General features: G+C 39.2%; 1 protein-coding gene across 2 annotated transcripts in view; it reads left to right on the top strand.

Moving 5' to 3' along the window:
* The window catches only part of Dad (Daughters against dpp), a 35,546-nt gene continuing 13,276 nt past the window's right edge, over positions 1–22,270 (top strand). The window contains exons 1-4 of one of the 2 annotated variants that reach the window (XM_066293299.1): positions 3–429; positions 2,774–3,011; positions 9,574–9,627; positions 14,510–14,575. In XM_066293299.1, the coding sequence (XP_066149396.1) occupies positions 271–429; positions 2,774–3,011; positions 9,574–9,627; positions 14,510–14,575 (517 nt within the window). In that variant the 5' untranslated portion in view covers positions 3–270. Of the gene's footprint in view, positions 430–2,773; positions 3,012–9,573; positions 9,628–14,509; positions 14,576–22,270 lie in introns of both variants that reach the window. The other variant, XM_066293300.1, reaches the window with a different exon arrangement.

A 22,270-nucleotide genomic window follows, 5' to 3' on the forward strand; every position in this document is an offset into this window, starting at 1 on the left:
ATCGCAACGTAGACAAATGCCGTTCAAAGCGAACGAAACCGAAAATCAGTCAGTCTTTGACCGTTGCGTGGTGTTGGCTATGACGTCGCGTCGCGTATGAGTACGCTTCCAGTACAGCCGCCCCCTTGGAAAAAAATCCCTTGACGCCGCTGTTTATCGGTGCCGGAGCAGTGTCTCGCAGTGTGCTTTAATCGAGGAGAAATCGCAATAGTGGCCCCCAAATGTCCTTTAAATTGTTGCTACCCGTGCCGCGAACGAAAGAGCCCCTTAATGTTTATGTTTCGACGTAGTAGAACGACCAACCTGACCAGAAAATTGTTGCGGAAACGGATTGAGGCTCTCAATGACCCCTCGCTTACGGATAGGGGACTTCTCGGCCCCTGGGATACGCGCGAGAAGGACGTGCGGAACCTCCTCAAGCAGTTACAGGTGAGAAAGCCGGAGACCTACCACTTTAATTTACATTTAAATTATTATTTGCAATATAGCCAACCAACAACGTACAGTTAGAAGATAAACCTCCTAAGGGGCAAATTATTGCAAATTGCCTTTTTATTGTTCAATCATTTTTCAGTTAAAATTACCATTAAATTCATTATTTGCCCCTAAGTGGTAATATCTCGAAAAGAAGGCAAAAGTGATTTTAAAAGTCCTAGTCTCCATCTATTCAGGAGATCCAGAAGTTTCCTTGTAAATTTGTACTGAAGTTAGTACAAATTGGCATTTGTTCCCATCAAACAATTGCCATTTATACTGTGCTGGAATTTTCTTTTGACGTAACCTCCGGCACTGTTTTCTTTATCAACCCAGCTGTAAATTTTGCTCTTTATACCCAACGGAAACTTGATCATCTTCTCTGAAATTCATTGGTTAGAAAGTATATTTTGAGAGCTCCACTTTTTAAAAAATTACCCTTCTTGTACAGTGGTTATTTAAGATATACATTGGCATGTCGTCAAACGAGGCTTTGCCACATTGCTGTTTCGTGACCTGCCAATTGGAAATTTTACTATTTATACCGAATGCACGGTCAACTCTTCCCAAACTTCATTGTTGTAGAAAGTCTCTTTGGTTCTTTGTAATTTTTCACAATTTTCTTTTTCCATGAACTTTTTTGTAAGCTGACTTAATCAAGTTGTCAAATACGATACCCCTACGCCGCTCTTACTTGACGGATTTAATTCGAATTTTCATTGTTCATGCCCAATATATTATTGATTACTCTTCCTAAAATTTAGATGATTATTGGGTCCATTTGGGTTGTTACCAAAAAGAATTGCCAAGTCTCAACTGTACCTTAGGTACCATGTCATCAAATGGGACTCTGCTACGCCACTACCTCTTGACCAATCAAATTAGAAATTTCGACGCTTACAGTCAATATCTAGTTGATGATTCCCATTGAAATTCTTTGGTGTAAACAGTCAATTTCAGTAACTACATTTTCTTTCAGGTTTTCTTTGTTATAAAGGCCTTTAAGTGTGTTATTGTCGTGTCATCAAATTCGGCTCCTCTGTGCTACTTGAAAACATTCGACCAAATAAAATTGAAATTTTACTGCTTACACACTAAAGAAGTTCTATCGGGATAGTTAGGGTTTTGCAAAATTTTATCGTAAGGTATTTTGAGTGTGCTTTCCCATATAATTATTCAAATTATACTTTTAAAAAATTAAAATTCAAATTAAATTGCGTTACGTCACTGCTTCTTGATCAATTTGATTAAAAATGTCGTTGTTTATATAAAATATCTATTTACAGTTTGTTGGGGTAAACGTTTCATTTTTGGAATTGATCTGCCTTGAAAGGGTCGATGTGTGTGCTTTTTATCAAAGTGGTCACCAACTATTGCGGCTTCGTTACGGCACTGTGCATTGACCATACTACTTGAAAGTTTTGATGTTTATAGTCAGCACATAGTTAATTGTTCATCACAACATTCATTGCCGCGAGTGTGCAGTTTCATTTGTAACAATTTTTTTACATTGAAAATAAGCTTCTTTAAATCTGCTTTGTCGTTCGGCGAAGTGCCCCTCTTCGGTGTCGCTTCTTTTCGATTAAGGGAGTTACAAATTTTGCTTTTCATCTGCAACATCTAAGAGACTCTCTCCCTTGAAGTTCTTCGCTGTAGAACTGGGTTCTTGGGTATTTACAATTTTTTATTCTCTCCAAGTAAGATCGGGTTGTAATCGCAAGTACACTTCCACTGGCCCCATGTTGCGTGACGACTATCTACCTATTATTTAGCACATCATTTTTATCACAATTAACTATGCGAATTTCACTGTATTTCGCTCATTATTATCTCATGATTTTCTACTCCACTCGACTAACACATGAACTTAGATAATGCAAGAATAGATGCAGCTCCTTAATAATTATGAGAACCTGTTTCTCTCGCTATGCGGATAAATTACGGGCATTATTTTTAAACCGATGTCACTTTAATGGAGAGAAGAAATAAATGAAAATCAAAACAAATAAAACGGCACCGGGAGAAGGAAAAACGTGTAGCAGCCGCCAAGTTGATTTCCAATGAGTTTGCAAGAATAGAACCACGAATTTATGAGAATTCCTTCGTTTCATGATTTTCGGAGAGATCTGGCAACGTGGCCGCCCGCGTGCCAGGTTAGGGTGATGTGTGACAGGTGTCGAGAGGTGGCCGCTTGGCCATAGGCTACCGCGACGTTGTACCTCTCGAAAATGAAAAAAAAACTTAGAGATTTCTCAAAGTGTTCCTTTCTAATTTTTAATTCGTTCACTTTCTCTTGTAGGAAACTCAACTTGCCATGCTGCTGACTGCGTTGGACACGCGAGGGCTCGAGCTCGGCCATTGCGTTCTGGTCCCTCGCACCTCCTGCTATGAGCCTCACCTCTTGCTCTGCCAGTTTTGGAGGTGGCCGGAGGTGCGGTGCGCGAGCGATCTGCGCAGACTGCCCCAGTGTGGCGCTGCGGAGGATTTGGTTTACTCGTGCTGCAATCCGTTTCATTGGAGCCGCATTTGTCAACCTGGTAAGTAACACATATGGGTTGACGTATAATACTAATGAACCCACTGTCGGCTGGGCCTGGTCTAAGACCAGTTTGTTGGGTCATTTTAAAAATATTTTCAGTTTTACTGCCCATAACCTGCTGGGTAATTTATAGCCGTTGTCCGTCAGAGAACTGTTACATAATTGGGTTTTGTTTTATTTATATCTGATGGGTTTTTATACGCATATCGAGAGTTTTCTGCGTGTCTGGGAATCAGAATGAACGAATATGAAGAGGATCTGTAATCTGCACCGTCGACACTATTTGCCCACTAAATAATGTTGTTTGCTTAAGCGCATATTTGTTAAATAAGCTGTGGCCTTGAGGATCGCACTCTCTGCGGTATCTAGCTATACATAATCCGGTCTTATGTGGCATCTTTAGGTGCGTCCATTGAATTTTTGTTTCTAGACGATAAACCACGCATCCTGGGAGTTTTCTATGACCTAAAGCCAAGAATCTTAAGCGTAGCTGCAACTTTCGTTCAAGTTGTTCATTACACTGACCCCGAGTAGAAAAGACACAAAACGAAAGAGATCTCAGTCTCTCAGTAAAGCGAATTCTAAAAATACTCCTCCTGATTCATATGTGAACCATTGTATGGTACGGCTATTTCCGTCTCACTCGCGTATATACGGGGCGTTGTATAAATAACGGCGTAACCCAGAGCATGTGTCTAAGAACAATATGCACGCGATTTCTGTCCATTTGTCATATGTGTAGAAGAATCTGATAGTAGTTTAGTCGGTAAAACGACGAAAACGCAAGAGAACCTCGAGTTCCTTTAATATATAAATACTTCCAAGGATATTCTCGTAATCCTTCATTGAATTTCTAGTTGAATTTGTTTGGCAAAGAGCTCTGAGAAAGGGCCGAATTTAACATATCTTAAAACCGTAACATTTCCTCCCGGTGGTACTGGAACTATGGTAAAATGATAGTTTTTTTACCATGCTTAAGCATTACAAGCATGCCATTCACACACCTTGTTCTCACCACATTAAACCACAATCAGAGTGGCGTTTTGGATTATCACTACGGTTATTTCTAAATGCTTTTAACTTTTTGTCGAAACCCGCCTCCAGGCAGGTTCCGCTCTATCTTAAAAGGTTCCTGCGATAAAGAGTGGTCCTTTGCATTAAGAACCGTGCATTAAGTGACACCCATACCCACGGACTTATTCGGGTACCATCTGCGTGGGCCGAATAGTACTGCAATCATGAATGAACCAACGGCACCTATTGATGGTCAAATGGGGAGATTTTATATGGGTGGCTATCTTCGCATTTATATAATGCTGTTTTCGAGCTTTGGCAGATAATAATGATGAAGCATTCGCGTTACTTACAGTGTTGTTAGATGTGTGTGCGGGGAGCGCCCACAAAAAGTGTTTTACAAATATGTAAATAAATCCGAAAATGAGTGCCAGTGCTGGGACTTCCTACGCACTTGCGAATGGGTTCTTTAGAGTAGAATTAATGTAAGGAGGCCTAACCATTCGAGTACTTGATTGGAGTTAAAAATGCACAGAAGACTCACAAATTACGCCATTGTCGGTAACATAATCGGGTACCTACTATAAAATTATCATCCACCGCCGGACGTAGGCAGCGCAATTTCGATAAAGACCAGTCCGACTGGGGCCCCGCGGGGCCAGGGGTCCCCCTAATTACAAAAGGAGAAGTCGGCTCTGTTGTCGCGAAGAGATAGCGGTGGCGCCGCATCGATGGGTGGCATCGGGTCTCCCGCGATGGGTCTTCTTCTCTTTGAACCCATCAGTGCATTCCAGTTTGCATGTAAATTACAAACAAGTAAATTACATTTGCTCTATAATGTTATTTGAGGACTCAATTATTGGGGCCGGAACCCAAAGGGTCGTTTCGCCGTGGCGCCACGACCAGTGCAGGCCCGACGTATCATTAGGGCCGCCAATGCATCCATTAAACGCCGTTCTCGGAATTCTTAGATGGAATTCGAGTGGGCCGGTACCATCCGATGATAGGTGTCGCGCCTTCTGCACCAACTTCCCGAGCCCTGATACCATTTTTTAGGGCCCGCGAACACGTAATTCACCTGAAAATGTGCATACACAAAAACTTCCGTTTTTTTAGCTCGAAATATTCAATACTATACCGGGGGTTTGGTGAGTTTCCGGCTAACTAGTTTAAAACGCCATTTGAAGAGTGTACCAAAAACGTGCTCTCCATTGACCTCAAATTACTTAAAAGCCATAAGAGATTGATTAGAGTTATCTATAAAAGATTTTACCTTGACGATCAATAAGCTCGAGACATACAACAATATACCGGGTGTCCCACGTGAGAAAATTGAAAATCGACTTTGCAGGGCGTAAAGAGAAACTGAACCGATGGTCGATTTAACGTGCGGTTGCTTCGGCCTATGCTAATGCTAATTTTGACCCCAAATTCAAAAATGCATAACTTGAAAACGCAAAAACACATTCAAACGCAGTTTGCGTTGAATTCAAGCGTCAAGTTTGGAAAATACGATTGAGCCTGAAAACGCTTTCAAATTTGAACCGAAACGTTCTCTGTATTTTTCCAAAGTTGACCGAAGTTTTTTTCATAAAATCGATGCAGATTCCTGAAAACAATTAAAAGACCGAATGCTCAAAAAAATTCGGCGATTTTTGATAACTTCATCCGTGTTCGATACACAGGCTGAGGAAACATTTTGTGAATTTTGCGAACACGTGCGCTAATGGAACGTTTGATTTTTGGTATTTTTATGGCATATTGATAAATCCTTTCTTTGTGGCTTGCCAAGTTTCAGTATCGTAAGGGGAATCAATGCCAAATTGAAAATTGAACACATCAACATATAACAAACGTTACAAAATGGTAACATTGAATAACGGCTTATTATTTACTTTGTTTGTAAATACAATGTCACGCTGTATGTTAAGGTGCCAACTTAAGGCCGATTGATAGCATTCGCTGATAGGAAACCACCAGACCTCCCTCGCTCGTCATAAATGAATAATTTGTTTCAGTGGAATGTAGTTGCGAAAATTTCATTATTGCCCGCTTTAAAAATCACCTCAATAGAGTAACTTATTAGTAAATATTATTTATTAACAGTTAACGTACGTGCGGTGTCAGTGACAGATTTATTTATTTATGGTCCTAATGTTCGTCGATTATTCAGAAAAATGAAATTTTTATCGATATCCCACATTTAGGTATCAATTAATCTTCGTTTCTTAACATTAATCAACTCGTAGATTAATCGAAGTTTAACCCGCACCACCGTTTATTTCTTTATTTCTAAGTTGCGCTTAATAATGACCTTACGCCGACTACAGTACTTTTCTTAGTTTTTATTTAACCGGGCTTCCTGTGGACAAATGGTTTTATTTCCTTTTTTTCCCTTTCGCCCCATGCAAATATAATTTCCATGTGAGGAAAATGACCAATAATGGTTTGAAAAAGGGTTTAAAAGGCCCTTTGTACCGGGAGTAATTATTTAAGTAGGTACAGTTTGCATGCCTAATCAAAATTAAGGTGTAAGGCCTACAACATGGTAGCTGCTGCTTAAAGACCACTTCTTACACTAATTAAAGTGGTTAGAGCAGTGCTTTGCCGACATTAAAGACGATGGCAGATTGATAAACGGCAACCGCTAACTATGTAATTGAAACAAAAATTCCACATTGGGGGGAAACAACACAAACTCTCCATTAACCTGAAATAACTCGAAAACTATATGATTTAGGCGTAGAACTATCGAGCAGTTCGCCCCTGCTGAGCAGTAGATTTAAGAAATTCAAAGTTATTAAATGCCCGAGCGGGAGGAGCGTAAATTTCTCAAAAGTTGCAAAGTTTCGTTCATCTGAGGTTTGATCCGGATCGCCAAAGGCTCAAAAGCTGCTGGCTTGGTCGGATGTGAATAACTCATACATGTGTCATTTCAGAAACATTACATTGGTGCAGGCGATCCACGGACTCCATGGTACCTAACTGTTCCTCTTTAACCGACATTCTTCGGCTGGCAGCACATCAAGCTTTCAGAAGATCTTACTTCAGATAGCCCCGATTTTTTTTTTTTCTATTGCGGCAATATTTTGTTATAACATTTCTTCATAAACGTCTCGAAGTCGCTGATCGAGAGCCCTCCCCGACTATGAGACACTTTTTAAACGGAATGGATCAAGTGGTTCTTCTCGAACAGAAATGTGTTTCCAGACTGAAATACACAATGGGAAAAAAAAATGGTAATAAAGTACCATTTCTCACGCTTTTATCGAGCCAACAGGTCGACAAAGGTGTCCTAATTGTTCTAATCTGGTTTCGGGTCTGCGCGGGTATAACGGATCTTTGCATTGTAGGTTCCATTATCGTTGCTAATTACGCTTCGAGACGTGGCGCCACTGCTTTCCCAACAACTAAACAAAACATGCAACTATAGCGTTGTTTTTATATGCCACTTGGTACCCACCAACAGTTGGTGCTGAAACGCTGCCCGTTTCTTTCCTAGTTCTCGTAATCAATTTTCGATTTTTTAACTCTTCAATTAGAAATTTGGAGTTTGCCTAAGTAGGAATAATTATTGATAAACCGATGATAATTTCGCGGACAAAGACAGGTATCAGTGAGAGGTTGATTGGCGAGTGAAATGCATATAATAGTAGTACTGGGAATGACGTGAACATAACCAGGCAGGCGCCTCGTCTGGTAAACATTTATCGAACCAAGGCGCCATCGTGCTATTTTCGTTGTATATGTACTTAACTTTTGTTCAAAATAAGTTGTCGTATCTATATTTACTTTTGCCGGTGTAGGCTGGGGATGTCGAGGCCGATACGTATTATGCTCTTTGGTACAACCGGAATTCACATTGTTCCAACACTGTATTGCATAATCCTCAAAACAATAGGAAATTTGGTCATAAACATCCAAAAACATGTTGTATGACTTAAACTCAGAACCAACGTCAGTTCGCTACCTGCCGGCTACATGTCTTCGGTCCTCTTTTTAACCGGCATTCTTTAAGAGCCCCATCATCAGAGCCCAAATATGAACGAACGCATCAAACCACATAAACACATTGCATCGATCAAGATATTTATGATTAACCATCTATACGATTCACTTTCGTTTTTAAAATTTTTCTGAAAATCATGAGGAATTCTGGTTCCATGTGGTACCTTGAATTGGTTCCCTTAATGAGTTCTTTTTTTGGTGGCCGACATGGCGCCGGCTTAAAAAACAATCCGGGTATTCAATACACGGGCCCAACATTGTTCCGAACATCTGGTCCCTCCTCTGGGTACCGAGAACTTGGCATGGTACCCTGATTCCGAGAATGCGCCGAGCGTGAGCGACTTGTATTTGAAGGGGCAATGCATTTTTAATAATTATTGGAAACTGGATTAAAAATGTATTGGAAGAGATGGAAGAAATGAAATGAAAAAAAAAATTTTTTTTCATTTAAAAAAATGGGTCGAACTGATCCACGAGGTCTCTCCCTTCTCTGGCGTTGCGCAGATGAGTTACCGAATGAAATTTCATGGTAAAACCGTATCCATTCAGGGCGATTTAATTACCAAGTTATGTAAGCTTCAATGAAATATCTCACTCCAGTAATGAGAATTGCGAGATCTTGAAAATGTTGTTGTTTAGGGAGTCGCATTGGTCCTTCCCAACTCTCCCTTCCCTTGCGTTGTATGCGTGGGTTCCTGGATGAAATTTCGTGGTATACACACATCTGAATAGGGCGATTTAACCACCAAATTATGTGAACTTCAAGAAAACACTCGTTCCTCATATGGAAATTGTTATACCTTGAAAATTGTGTTAATTGTGAGATTCGGCGAGGCTTGAGTCCTCTCCTTACTTTAGGGTTGTAGACATGCGCTTTTGAACGAAGTTTCAAGGCGAAGGTATATTTATATAGTCGTGGAAAAAGTATCAACCGGTACATTTTCGCGATCTTCTGGTGTTTCCAAGCTGCCCATACATCAAATTCGGAAAAACGGGAGTTCCAAAGGAAAAACTTAAATAGGCAAATAAATTTGAACACTTTGCAGGCATCTCTGGAGTGTTAACTATTTGCGCCCTTTGTTTATACGAGAAAGTCGGATATTAAATTTTTCGTTATCATTTAGGAACAACCCTGTGTCTAGGACCATAATAAATACTCGTGTACGGAGTGTTTGATGAAAGTGACTCCCTACCTCATTGTAAAAATATTTCTTTGAAACTCGAGAGTTAGATAACTGCATGGAGCATTTTCATGCAACTTCGACTGCAGCAATATGGCTGCCGAAGCTGAGTATTTCCCTGGACCGTCTTTATTGGAAACACGAGGTTGATTTATAGCCTGACGTTTGGTAATTGTAGCTGATTTATATTGCCCTAAATCCGGCTATTTCTGTATTAATTTCGAGATTAATTCTTTCAAACTTTTCACGCTTGGGAGCTAGGCCAAGTTTATGTTTACAGCGCTGCCCAGTGTCTGTAATAATTTTCCTGAGTTTTACCATTAAATAAAACTGAAATTCGATTTTTTTTTGTTGCAGAAACCCCACCGCCACCTTACAGCCGAAGTAGTGAGGATAGGATACGACCTGAAGGTAAGTCACATGAAATCCGCAATTTCACGGGTTAATTCATACGTCATTTGAGCCACGTTGGCATTTCTACTGCTGGATGAATGACGGCGCTATTTCGTTGTTTACCGGTATTAAACTTATCCCTTTACGACGGTGTAAAATAAACTTCCCGGTAAACGATGAATGAAAGGGAACTGTCCAAACCCCATTATAGTAAAAGCTCGTTACATAAAATCAGTCATCTCGAAGCGGCTATATCCAGTTTCCAGTCACTTTATCTCGCCATTTTCCCGGCTGATGGACCCTTTGTTGGGACACTTGTTGCTAATCTAGCCCGAGTCTACACGGAGAAACGCCCATCAATTACAATTAACAAAATCACCCGTTATTCTATGTCACCAGCTGTCCTCCAGGATATGCACTTTCTCCGCGTAATTCCATTGCACTCGACCGTTTTTCTCAGTGTACAGCCGCTCCCGGACCATTTAAGATTAACTTGTTGAATATTTACCCCAATTCTGCGGGGACAGGCAGCATTAAAGGGAATCGATTCTAGCAGAAGTTCTCACGCAAATCTCGAATACAAATCCTCCACGGCCAGGTGCACCACCTGTACCTTCCTAAAGGTACTCGACGCAGTACCATAAGTGGACAAGGCTTTATGGGTTTCAGGTTTTTTTCGAAAACCAAAACATGTAAGTAGAGTTGGGAACTGTGAAGTGTGTTTGCCTTTATCGCAGCTGCATATACACGCTGATGGTACCTAATTGGTACCGGTTAATAAAACAAGTGGATGGAGAGAGCGCTATGGAGATTTGTTGTAGTGGAAAAAAATCGATCTGGTTCGTTTTGGATGAGGCAATATGAAATATATTTGTAAACTAAATGCCGCCGCCAAAGAAGGAAAAAAAACAACACGCATTCAACAAATGAAATATCAAGGTCGGAATTAAAAATAGCCCATAAAAAACTAATAAGATTGATAACGCGACTGGTAATATTCATAATGTGGAGAACATAAACTGTCACTGAAGTCGTCGCAGCGATTTACTTTGTTAGCTGAGTTTGATGGCAATGCCAGTCTTAAGGGAGGAACAAATGGTATTCCAGGAATCCGGAATTGAATTCATCGAATACGTGATAGGCAAGGTGTTCCAAGTTAAACGAGAGGCCTCTGGTAATTTTTCGTAAGGTTTCAGATGGAACACCAATGACTCCCGGGACATAATGAGACTATTATGTGTATTCAAAATCAAATTTGATCCTTGCACGGAACTGTTGGACAATCGCATATAGCATGTATATCATAGTAATGATCGACATAGGCTACGAATTTCTGCAGTTACATAAAGTCAGCACTTTAACGATCATCCACCGTGAAAATCGTTGCTCCAGAAGGCTTTCTGTCATGCTAAGAATTTTCCCAAAACGTGTCATTTTCGAAGGTATTACGTGGAGCGCTCGTACGAGACGGGCTTCGGTGATCACACACGTTGAAAATCAGCAGCGTAGCAATTCCACTTTTCTGGTCACATTTTTTCGACGTCAAAACCCCCCAAAAACGTATATATTGGCGTGCCGCTGCTTCACCTTTAAAGCGCCCTCTTTAATTAAATTGAAAAATCGTAGTTTTCTTCTTTTTTTTTCTAAGTTAACATGTGGGTACATTTGATACGTGCGAATTGTTTCCGTGCGGCCACCTGGCACGTCATGACAAACCGTGACGTTTCACGCTGTTTTGAGGTTATGCAGTGCCTGCCATTTGGCTAAAATGACAGTCCGCGATGTTTCAATTTCCGACTTCAATTTCAATCGTGATGTCGCCCCGAAACCTATTTAAATTACTGTGACAGTACGTGGAAAAATGCGGGGAGGAAAGTAACCACTATAATTGCGATAAATCATTCTGAGCGGTACGGCGGTGCTTCCCGGCTGGCGCCTGGCGGTGCTATAAATAGAAAGATGGCGGCCAGACGACGCCGCACCACGACGGACGCCACGGCATCGACACACCCGACGAATTTTGATTTTAAAAATCGAGATTCAGACATGAATAATTTGGTGACCGAAATTCATTGATAAATTTCGGATGTTGCGTCATTCCAAGGTGATAGAAAAAACGGTGATAGCGACTAAAGCGGCCACTTTTTCTATTCGAATTAATCGAACTACGACATTCATTGTTATGTTCGATGCTCACATTTATGAACTGTGATTCATGTCGGCTTTTGCCTCAAATAAGACGGCACCTTTGTGATTTTTAATTATTTCCCTGTTTTGTGCTTTATAATGACTCAAATACACAATGTTGTCGGCGGTCATTATTATTGATTTATGTGTATTTATGGGACAACCTCCAGAGAAACCATTTTTAAAAATGCGATCGTAATTATTCTTGATTTCTCATGTTACGTTGTAAGTTTCGGAAATCAGTGAATTTCAAAGAAGAAATATCTCAAATTTCCATTAGATATTGCAAAGAGGCAACATTGAACGCTTGCCAGCCAATGAAAGACGGTTTTGTCATTCGGGTCAGCGACGCTGTCTTTGTTTAGATGCGCCATTTAGACAAGGATGGTTAATAATCACGTTGGCAGATTCTTTCCGAGATTGTCGCACTCAGACCTAGGAATAAATTATCAATATCGGGGATTTTAAAACCAATGTTTATAACTTTTTATTGTTTTTTCGATATAATAAACCGATAAAATTTATCCCAAACGGCTCCCCTGGTGGCGTTTTCCTTGAAAACAGGACCGTAAATTTGATCCGCGATTATAATTGTGAATATTTTAGTGATGAAACTCATTGTTATGTTGTCCTGAGAACACAACATTGTAATTAATTTTTTGGCAAAATCTCCAAAGAAGATTTAATTGAAATTGTGTTTTCAGTGAACTCTGTACGAAATTTTTTCCTTCTTCTTTTATTGTTTTATTTCGGTATATTTATTTGTCCAGTGCTAAACACATCATTATCAATTTTAATGAAAACAGAACTAATTTACGACCTGTTGAATAAATTAATGATACAGAAAACAGCATTGGTTGAACTAGCTGATAAGAGATTCTCTCGGTTCCACGATGATAATAATAATAATTATTATTGTCATCATCTTTATTTTTAACATGAAGCTGTTTGCTTTGGCACTGGCGCAACGACGCCTAGGTTTTTAACTTGCAGAACTTTTCTTTTTGACGTTTTTTTCCATATTTTAATCAGTAAGTAATCGAAAGTCTTATCAATGAGGGATTGGTGACGTAAGTTCGGGTGTGATTGACCTCTGAAAGAGACAAACGTTTGAAGATCTAGATAGGTCTAGTTCAATGCGGAGAGAAAGAGACAACAAAAATCCCGGATAGAAGATAACAAATTTATTCAAAAAATTAGCAAACTCTGCAGAAATCAATTTTAAAGATCTAGTTCTGGGACTGGGTTTCACAGGGAAACATTTTCGATAATCTAGATAGGGGAATTTAGTGCGTTGGCGAAAAACTAGGAAAAAAGTCCTTTTTACAAAGAGAACGCTCTCTTTTAGAAATATGCCTATATGGAAAACTCGGCGAGAAATCAACTTTGAAGATCTAGACCTTGAATAGAATATCGTTGAAGAATACGTTAATATCCAAACTCGACCATGAATTGTCTCTGAAGAAGACAGTTTTGAAGGTGTAAGTAGGAGTTTAGTTAATCCTTGAATAGCTAAGAAAAAAAGTTTTAGTATGCCAAGAAGGAGGTCTCTGTTAGAGACATGGCTACATGGCAAACTCCATAAGGCAAACGTGTAAGGAGCATGTTATTGAAGATGCAGAGATACTTCGTGTTCTAAAAACTTTATTCTTAATCAAATGTCAAATTTCTTTCACCTTTTGATCAGTACAATCCAGAATGTCTAGACGACTCTATCACTATCGCCCTGGGTCTCGATGGCATTCTTTATGCAGTAATTTTGCAGAATTGCAGAACTCTCGAAATCATCTATGGTATATTCTATTTCCAGGTAATAGATTGAAAATTCCGATCATCCAAGGAAACTTAAAGTGTTTCCAGGCCCGTCTCTCGCTTCCTTTTAGAGCACTTCACAGAGCACTCGCTATCATTAAAATATTTAATATGCGCTTTGGATTTCCTGATCGGCAAATCATACCTTCCAAACATTTTATGATAATTTCGCGTAACTTCAACCGTTTTCATCATCATCCTTATCATGGGTGATGCTGCTGGTTCTCTGAGTGCAGATAACCTTTATCAGATATTTACTAAATTCATCGATAATTACTAATTAATAAATTGTTACCAATGATAAACTGAGTGTTCGGTCGACTGTAACCGAACGTAGCGCCACCCAACTCCCGTTACATCGGTGTCTTTCTTCAGATTTTACGATTATTATCATTGCATGATTCACACGTCTCATGTTCTGTAAAAAAAGTGTTGCAAAAGAGAGGTGTACCGGGATGCGGATGAGGGGGACAAAGACGGAAGAGTGGAAGAATCAGGTGCCTCGTAACAGGGTCATCTGAAAGGAAGAAAGAGAGGGCAGCCTTAAAGGTCATTGTCTCTTGTTGGTCTTTTCTCTTCTGTGCTACCAATGAAATGCCAGTTTTAGAACATATTTAAATAAAAACTATCTTGCTTATTTCTTCGTTTCTATGTGACTCAGTTGAAGAGCAAATAGTGAGAAGAATATTTTTGAAAATAATCGTTGGGGTTTTGGTTGCAATAGTGCGAGCTCGTTGAAGACATTATTCATGTATTGTGTGTTTTTAGGCTTGTTAAAGCCCACAATGGGTTTTAAATGATGGTAGGCGTTGTTGAGTTACTGTGGCAGTTTCGAAAACGGAATCGCGTTTATTGAAGTCGCAAATTTTGCTCCGTTAATAACTTTTCTTGTTTCTTTCAGATCGAGCCCCCAGCGAGCTGCCATTGCTAACCCGGGATTCGTTTGAGTCGCTGACTACAAGTGGAGGTTAGTTCAGGTTTCTCATGAGAATTTACATCGCTATGAATGCGCGGTCAATTAAATATAATAAGCAATGTTTTCCCATGACTGTCACTGTTAAATGGTCATATTTACATGACAATTCTATAGCTTCCAGAGTATTTTTAGTGATTTTTTTCACGCTCTCAGTCTAATCAGAGAACGTCTGCTTCTATTTATCTTTTACGACTCGAATAGAGTAATTTATTGTACTGTGGCGAGAATAAGAATTACATTAATTCGTAAGGCATCTTCGTCTTTTCAAGGCAAAATATCGGCAAAATCGTTTTTAAAAAAAACATCGATTTTACACAAATATCCCATTATCAATTACTTTAAAATTCAAATTTTTATTGTAATTTTATTTAAACGACCGCTCCCAGCATTGCCGGATGTACTCATCTGCAAGAAAATTGTATGTCTTTGCTTTGATTTCTAACTGCAGCTCCATCTCCCGCCGGCCGCATGAAAATGACCCATTTACGGCACGACCACCAGCGAAACTAGGCAACAATGTAACCCGCCGGTACTTAAAAATAGAGATTACGCTCACGCGGTGGCGCCAAGATTACGACGCGACTTGCGGTCGCGGCCCGACGCGACGGCGGCCATCATGGATTGCGTCATCCGCCGACGAACCAATCGCGGCCTTTCACCGGTCGTACTCGACGATTCAAACACACACGCAGACACGCGGTACTGAATGCGGCAATTTCGCCGGTACAATTCTAATCGATTGTATTGGAACGCATTTTCGAATATATTCATCATTGCCCACTTCCCAATTCAATGAAACTTTTGACGTTGACACCAGTTGCCTACGCACTTTCACTTTCCCAACATGTGCTGCATTGTGTGTGTTGGTTTAACGACGTGACGCATCAGCGGAACATTTCTGACAGTTGAACCTTGAACTACAAAATCTAGCGCTAGTGTCGACCATCTAGGGTTTAAAAATTGACACCACATTAAACTATTGGCAATGTCACGAATGACATTTGATGTCAAGTTTAGGTTAGGTTATCTCCTGCGTCACTCTTACGTCATTTTAAATTGTAGCACAGATCTAAGCGGACCATTAACAATTGACGTCGAATTTACATTTTCCTTCACGTTGCTGACAATTTCTGATGTAAAATGGCGGAAAGGGTTCGGGCAAAACAGTTTGCCAAAAACAACAAGATGATACCTGCCCAACAGCGGTCGACAAAAAACAAAATGGCGGTCCTATCGTTACTGAATTTTCCACTTTAAACGCTGACTTTCGTGCAAGGAGACTAAATGAGACGTGCATTAGGGCTTTATCACAGGTTTTGTGTAATAAAGACGATATTATGGGGCCAAGGGGTGGGCAGGTGGAGTTTATTACTGACGTCACGGTAGGATGCGACCCCACCTGGCGCCCGTGCGACGCAGTGGCGCCGTAAAATGCACCATCGATCACAGATATGCGATTAACACCTGTCTAAACAAACTGGTAAAAGCATTATCAGAGTCGAGCAGACATCGAACGATTCTGTTTAAGTAAATCTAGTCCAAAACCACAGTTTCTAAATTTAAATCGAAATGAATGTCTCGACGGGAACCACACCCATGATGATGCCCGCAGGTTCTAATAGTAGAGTTTTTCCATGAGGAACGTTTCCCTGATTTCCGCGCTAACCCGAACTAACCCCATGGTAAAATTTGGAGCTTAGCTCGAGGACTTCAGTGTGCGTGATCGACGGATGTGAATACTGGGCAATTTGGTGATAGTTGTGTGATTTAAAAATAGCGAAATCAATTGCGAAAACCTCTTGATCACCTTGAATGGAGTAGAAGAGAGCGGTTGAGTATAATGTGAGTGCCGACTTACTGCTGCGACTCTGATGTCATTCCGATTCGTCTACCTGTTTTTCCTGTCCTGGCTTTATATTAATTTCTATGTTGTAACAATTCAATGTCGTAACAACAAAGGCTCGATTGAAATCTTCGGAATGAGATGTATAAGAGAGGGTCTTCCTCTCGCTGTTGAGTCGGTGTGCTCGCATGTGCAAGAACTAGCTGCTGCCAAAAGCAACAAACTTCGATATCCGCAGACAATGGTACATAACGCCAGATAAAATAAACGGGCCGCAGCCTTAACAAAACTAACAAAATGGCAAATATATGTCTATAAAACCGTTCTGCTTACTATTACAGATGCAAATTGATGGCGAGCCGGCGCCATACTTCGTCTAAATATAGCTCGCGGAAAACACTGCGCCATTAGTTTTGCTTATATATATATATATATATATATATATATATATATATATAATATATAATGTATATATAAATATAATATATATATATATATATATATATATAGAATATACATATATATTCTATATATATATTATATCAGTTTTATGGGATTTTAATAGTTTATCATTCCTGCTCCACTAAGGTGTTTTCATCAGTGTTTATTATTTTCCCATGAAATGTTTGATGCAGTCAAAGGCCTTTGTCGCGTCCCGATATGCTTTGGACCCCGGAGCAACGAAAAATGTCAGTACACGGTCCCGACCTCTCGACAATTCGGCAAAGAATCCGGCGTCGCGGATTCCATCAATCGCCAGGCGCCACGACGGACGTCGTCGGCGGCGTCGTTGAATGACCCAATCGCTAATTTTACCGATTGGCAACCGCACCGATGCGGTACCAGGAATCGGGATGTTTACTGCCAGTCCCGCCGTCAATTTTTAAGCAAAAATCTCTTGGATATATACACGACGATAAACACTACTCAACACACTTCGCAGACAGGTTATGTTTAGGCCTATGATTCGTCCGAAGTGGTTCCTTCATCTACAGAAAAACGTACCGGAGCAAACGCTCGTGTTTTCGTTGTTATATGAAAATTTCTCGTATTACCGTCCATCTTTGAGGAAGGAAACAGTTCAAAAAACAACCGCGATTTTCCATGATTTTCCATAGGATGTAGCAGGTCCGGGTTCCAGAGATAACTGCTGTTGAGTAAAAAAATGACAACTAAAATTACATAAAATTCCTAGTGCTAAATTAAAAGGAATTTCCCAATTAATTTTGGTACAAATTAATCCTAAAGTGTCCTCAATAACATTTGGACTTTGCAATTGAATTATTGAACAAACAGTGATCCATGGCCAGATCTTACAACTTCAGATATAACAAGATTTTAATTGTAATATATTTTTTTTTTAGATAGAAGCTAAGAGTTACCTTTATGAAAGTAACAACTGAGTGAAGTTTTAGGCCCGAACACGGTCGTATACAAGGTGTTGCACATTCGAAGGCCAATCCGCTAAGCACAACTAAGATAATTATGCTTTCCTTATGGAACTGTTTTAGTGCTTTGTATTTTGCATACAGAGTGTTCAAGTTGTTAAAAAAATTTTTTTTTGTTATTAACCGGTGTTTCTTGACATATTTTTAATGAAGTTTTGTAGTGATGCGCAGTTTGATGCTATATTTCGGGCAAAATCCCATGCCTGATACAGGGTGTTTAAGGAAAGCGTCGCAATGTTTTAGAGGGTGATTTCTCAGGTCATTTTATGAAAAAAGTTCCTGTAAACGTAGGTTCGGAAATGTATTATTTCCAAGATACGGGGGTCAAAAAAAATTAAGTAACTTTTTTTAAACGTATTTTACGTAATAATTTTTTAACAAAAAAACTTTTTAAAAATTATTACAGCCCAAAATATTCGTATGGAATAAGGGAGTAAACTCTCTATTTAAAAAAAAATGTTTTTATATGATAAATGGACGTGCAAAAAAAGGTTTTTATTTTCTATTTCATGAACGATGCAAGTTACGACGAAAATTTAAGAGACAAAAAATTTTTTGTTGTTTCATAAAAAAAAATTGTCTAAATTTAATTAAAGTCAGCGGCGTACATTTTTTTGTCAATAAATTTGGTTAAGGTTTCCCTTCCCCTCTTGTCGCCACTTAATCATTTTAATTTAGTTAGGGCAAATCAGCCCAACTAATTACCACAAACAACCTCATTAAATTTAAAAAAATCGGTCAAAAATATTTAAATTAATTTTCAAAAACTGTTATTTAAAAAATAACTTTCTGTATCTTGGGAACTACATTTCCGCACCTGCATTTATACGAACTTTTTTTTTTTTTAATGAGTTGAGGAATCACCCCCTTAAATATTGCCGCGTACTTTTTTAAACACCCCGTATATTGGATTCGATCTTATATTTCGGTAAAAAAATATCTCTTTTCGATTTTATTCAATCCAACTGAATGGATAGGATGAATCAAGATTAAATGTTCAATAATTGTCCCTTTCTTGAATACATGCCTGAGCATAATGTATTGGAAAAGCAATGCGTTGGAATATCTTCTAAAATAAGCGGCAAATTAGTTTTGCAGAAGTAAAAAAATTAAGATAAAGGAACATTTAATTTAAAAATCACCATCGGCGTGTACAAAAAATTTGAAGGGGGGGCGTGCCCAGGCCACCGTTTTTCTTACTTTTGTTTTAATTTTTTAAAAATTCAAATTATAGGAAAAGTGCGCTTCGTCGAACTGTGCATCACTGCAGAATTTCATTAAAATATGTCAAGGAACTTCGAAGTTATTAATACATTTTTTCCACAACCTCAACAGTCTGTATAGTGAGTATAAGCCACCAAGGAAACAAGTCGTATAAGGAAAGACCAACTAGTTTCCCTCAAGGAATCTGCCGTTACCGGGTTGACCTACTAATTTGCAGCACTCTGTGTATAAACGACTGAATGGGAATCAACTCAAATTTCACTTAATATTTCATCGTCGTGTTACAGATATCACAATCAGTTAGTTTCCAAAGCATAAACGGGCCTCACACGAGATGTGGCAATATCCGTATTAATGTTAGTTTCCGCACGGAATTGTCAGAGCTGCAGCAGAGGCGATTTTTTTGAAAAATCATTTGAACGTAAATCAAATGGGCTTAACGACCATCGCATGACCAATTCCCTAAAGGGCAGAACCAAAATCCATCTTATTTTTAATACGAGATAGTGTTGAAAACGGTGAAACTTGTAGCAGCAACGGCTCTTGAAAAATCCAGACGAGTCTACGTCTACGTACGTATTACGAGGTAATTACACGTCTCTAGAGAGGAACGTTGCTTCATACTTAAGTCTCATCCGGGAAGTAACTTGGTTTTACCAATTTAGCGTAGCCGAATGTCACGATAAGGCACAAATGCGCCCCGGAGGGGAATCTGGTTAAATGTTTAAATAACGAAAAAAGAGCAGAATCGAAGGTAAATTTTTATTCAATGTTTGAACATTTTATAGGTTTGAACCTTGTTCAATATTTAAACCGGGCAATAACTCATTCTTCGGAATCAGACCTTTTAATATAATGCTTAAATCGGGGAGTAAATTCGTTTCTGAATAATAAATCTTGTCGAATCCTCAAGTCAGGCAATAATCCGGTAGCCAAGGCAAGTAATCAGGAGTAATTGGGTCGTGAGATTCAGAGAGGATGTGGAATAATTAATTAGACACGGTGCATTTTCTAGCTTCCCCCTTGCTCATAAGGGATGGAGTACCTAACGAATGATTTTTTTTTTTTCATTTGGGATAAAAGTTCAACGCGTGTCTAATGATCAGTCCTAAAGGGAACCCACAAAAAAATGTGGTACTCTCTGTCGATTTTTAATGGTTTCGGTGTACTTTTGAATAGCAGGTACAGTAGTGGCCATAAGTATGGAAACTTTTTTAACATCGCTTTTATTTAAAATGAACGATTATAATTTGAAATTGTAAATATAAAATAGATTCCATTTTTAATACTTTATCGACGTCCATGGTATATTGGTATTTATTGGAATTTGGTTTGGAGTAAATATGAAATTAAAAAAAAAAAAAAACTGCGGACAAAAGTATGGAAACCAATAATGTATTTTCAGCAACTTATAATAAAATATTTCCTTTGTTTCAAAATTGTGTCAATATTTTAAGGCAAATCCTTTTCCTTCAATTACTGCACGACACCGTCGGTTCATAGAATACACCAGTTTTCTGCAAACTTCCACTGGAATCAATTTCCATTCCCTTTCCAAAACCTCGAATAACTGTGGTAAACTATGAATTTTTTCTTTCCGAATTTGCCTTCCAAGGTGTTCGATCGGGTTAAGATCTGGACTCTGCGACGGCCATTCCACTTTCCCGACACAATTATCTTCAAACCAATTTTTAACCAGTTTTGATGCGTGCTTGGGGTCATCGTCTTGCTGAAAACTCCAAGACATGGGCATTTCCTATTCTGCGTAAGGAAGCATATGGTTCGCTAAGATGTCCTTATACACGAATCGGTTGGTATTTTAATTAATGGCCCAATCCCAGACGCAGAAAAACACCCCCACACCACAACACTTCCACCGCCATGTTTTACAGTGGGCAATTGATACTTAGAATCGAATCTTGCATTCTTAGGATATCTCACGTATCGAATACCATCACTACCAAATAACTGAAATTTATTTTCGTCGCTCCACAAGATTGTATTCCATTTTTCCTGTGACCAGTTGATATGTTGCCAAGCAAATGCGAGACGCGCCTTTCTATTTCTTTAGGAAATTAGTGGTTTTTTGACAGCAGTCCTTCCAAACAAACCTCCAGCTACCAAGAATCTTCGCACCGTGCGGCTCGATACCGCTATGTGGTGCTCTTCAGCAAGAAGTCTTCAAATGTCCGTTGAAGTCAATAGTGGATTTTTTTTCGACATCCTTCGTATTAATTCTGGAGCGCGTTTTGGAAACTTTTTGGGCCTACCTGGTCTTGGAAATCTCTCTATTGTACCACGTTCATGAAAACGTTTCAATATTTTCGATATTGTTCCTTTGGGTACATTTAAAGAACCAGCAATATCACACTGCTTGTGCCCCTGCTTAAACAACTGTACAACTCGCTGTTTTAATTCTTCAGGTAAATGACGCTTTGGCATTGTCATTTTTATTGAATTCTACTGTATACTGTGTAAATTCGATAAATTTAGCTTATATACAATATATATATATATTGTATAATCTTTATTTCCAAAAAGAAAAGGGCTATCGACCGTTGTTGGTCTTTCTGCCCATGGTACAAGTTACTAAACTTAGTGCTTCATGCTGTCCAAGAGAAAAAAGAAGAAAGAACAGAAATATTTTGAATCAGTTGCACTATTTACATTTACAGGCTGTAGTGCTCTATCAGGGTTGTATTGGGGAATTGGAGATTTTACTGTCCTGTTTGTCTTGTCAGACACAGCGGGGTTACTATTGCCCAATCGTCAGGATTGTCCTTCCATTTCGTTTGCATGTCCATGGTGCTTTGGTATAATAGCTGGTTGGATGGGTCATGTAGGGGGTTGTCGGGGTGACGTATCTTAGTAATCAGTCTGAGTGCGATTTGTTCTGTCGTCTGGATATGTCTTTTTGTTTTTTCTGTGGTGTTCGCTCTTATCATGTGCCCGTAGTCTAATAGCAGTCTGCAGATGGATTTGTACATTTTGGTGGCTTTTAGCCTTTATTTGATTCGTTTTATCAAAAAATGCAAATAGTTTCCATACTTATGGCCGCTACTGTATATCTGTGAAACACACAGACAACAATGTAAATATTTTTAATAAAGATTGCGTCTAAATTCGTCTAACTCGATACCCATTACGATGTGTGGGATTCAATGAATTTTA

The sequence above is a fragment of the Euwallacea fornicatus genome, chromosome 19 (genome assembly GCF_040115645.1).
Source record: "Euwallacea fornicatus isolate EFF26 chromosome 19, ASM4011564v1, whole genome shotgun sequence".
Taxonomy (NCBI): Eukaryota; Metazoa; Arthropoda; class Insecta; order Coleoptera; family Curculionidae; genus Euwallacea; species Euwallacea fornicatus.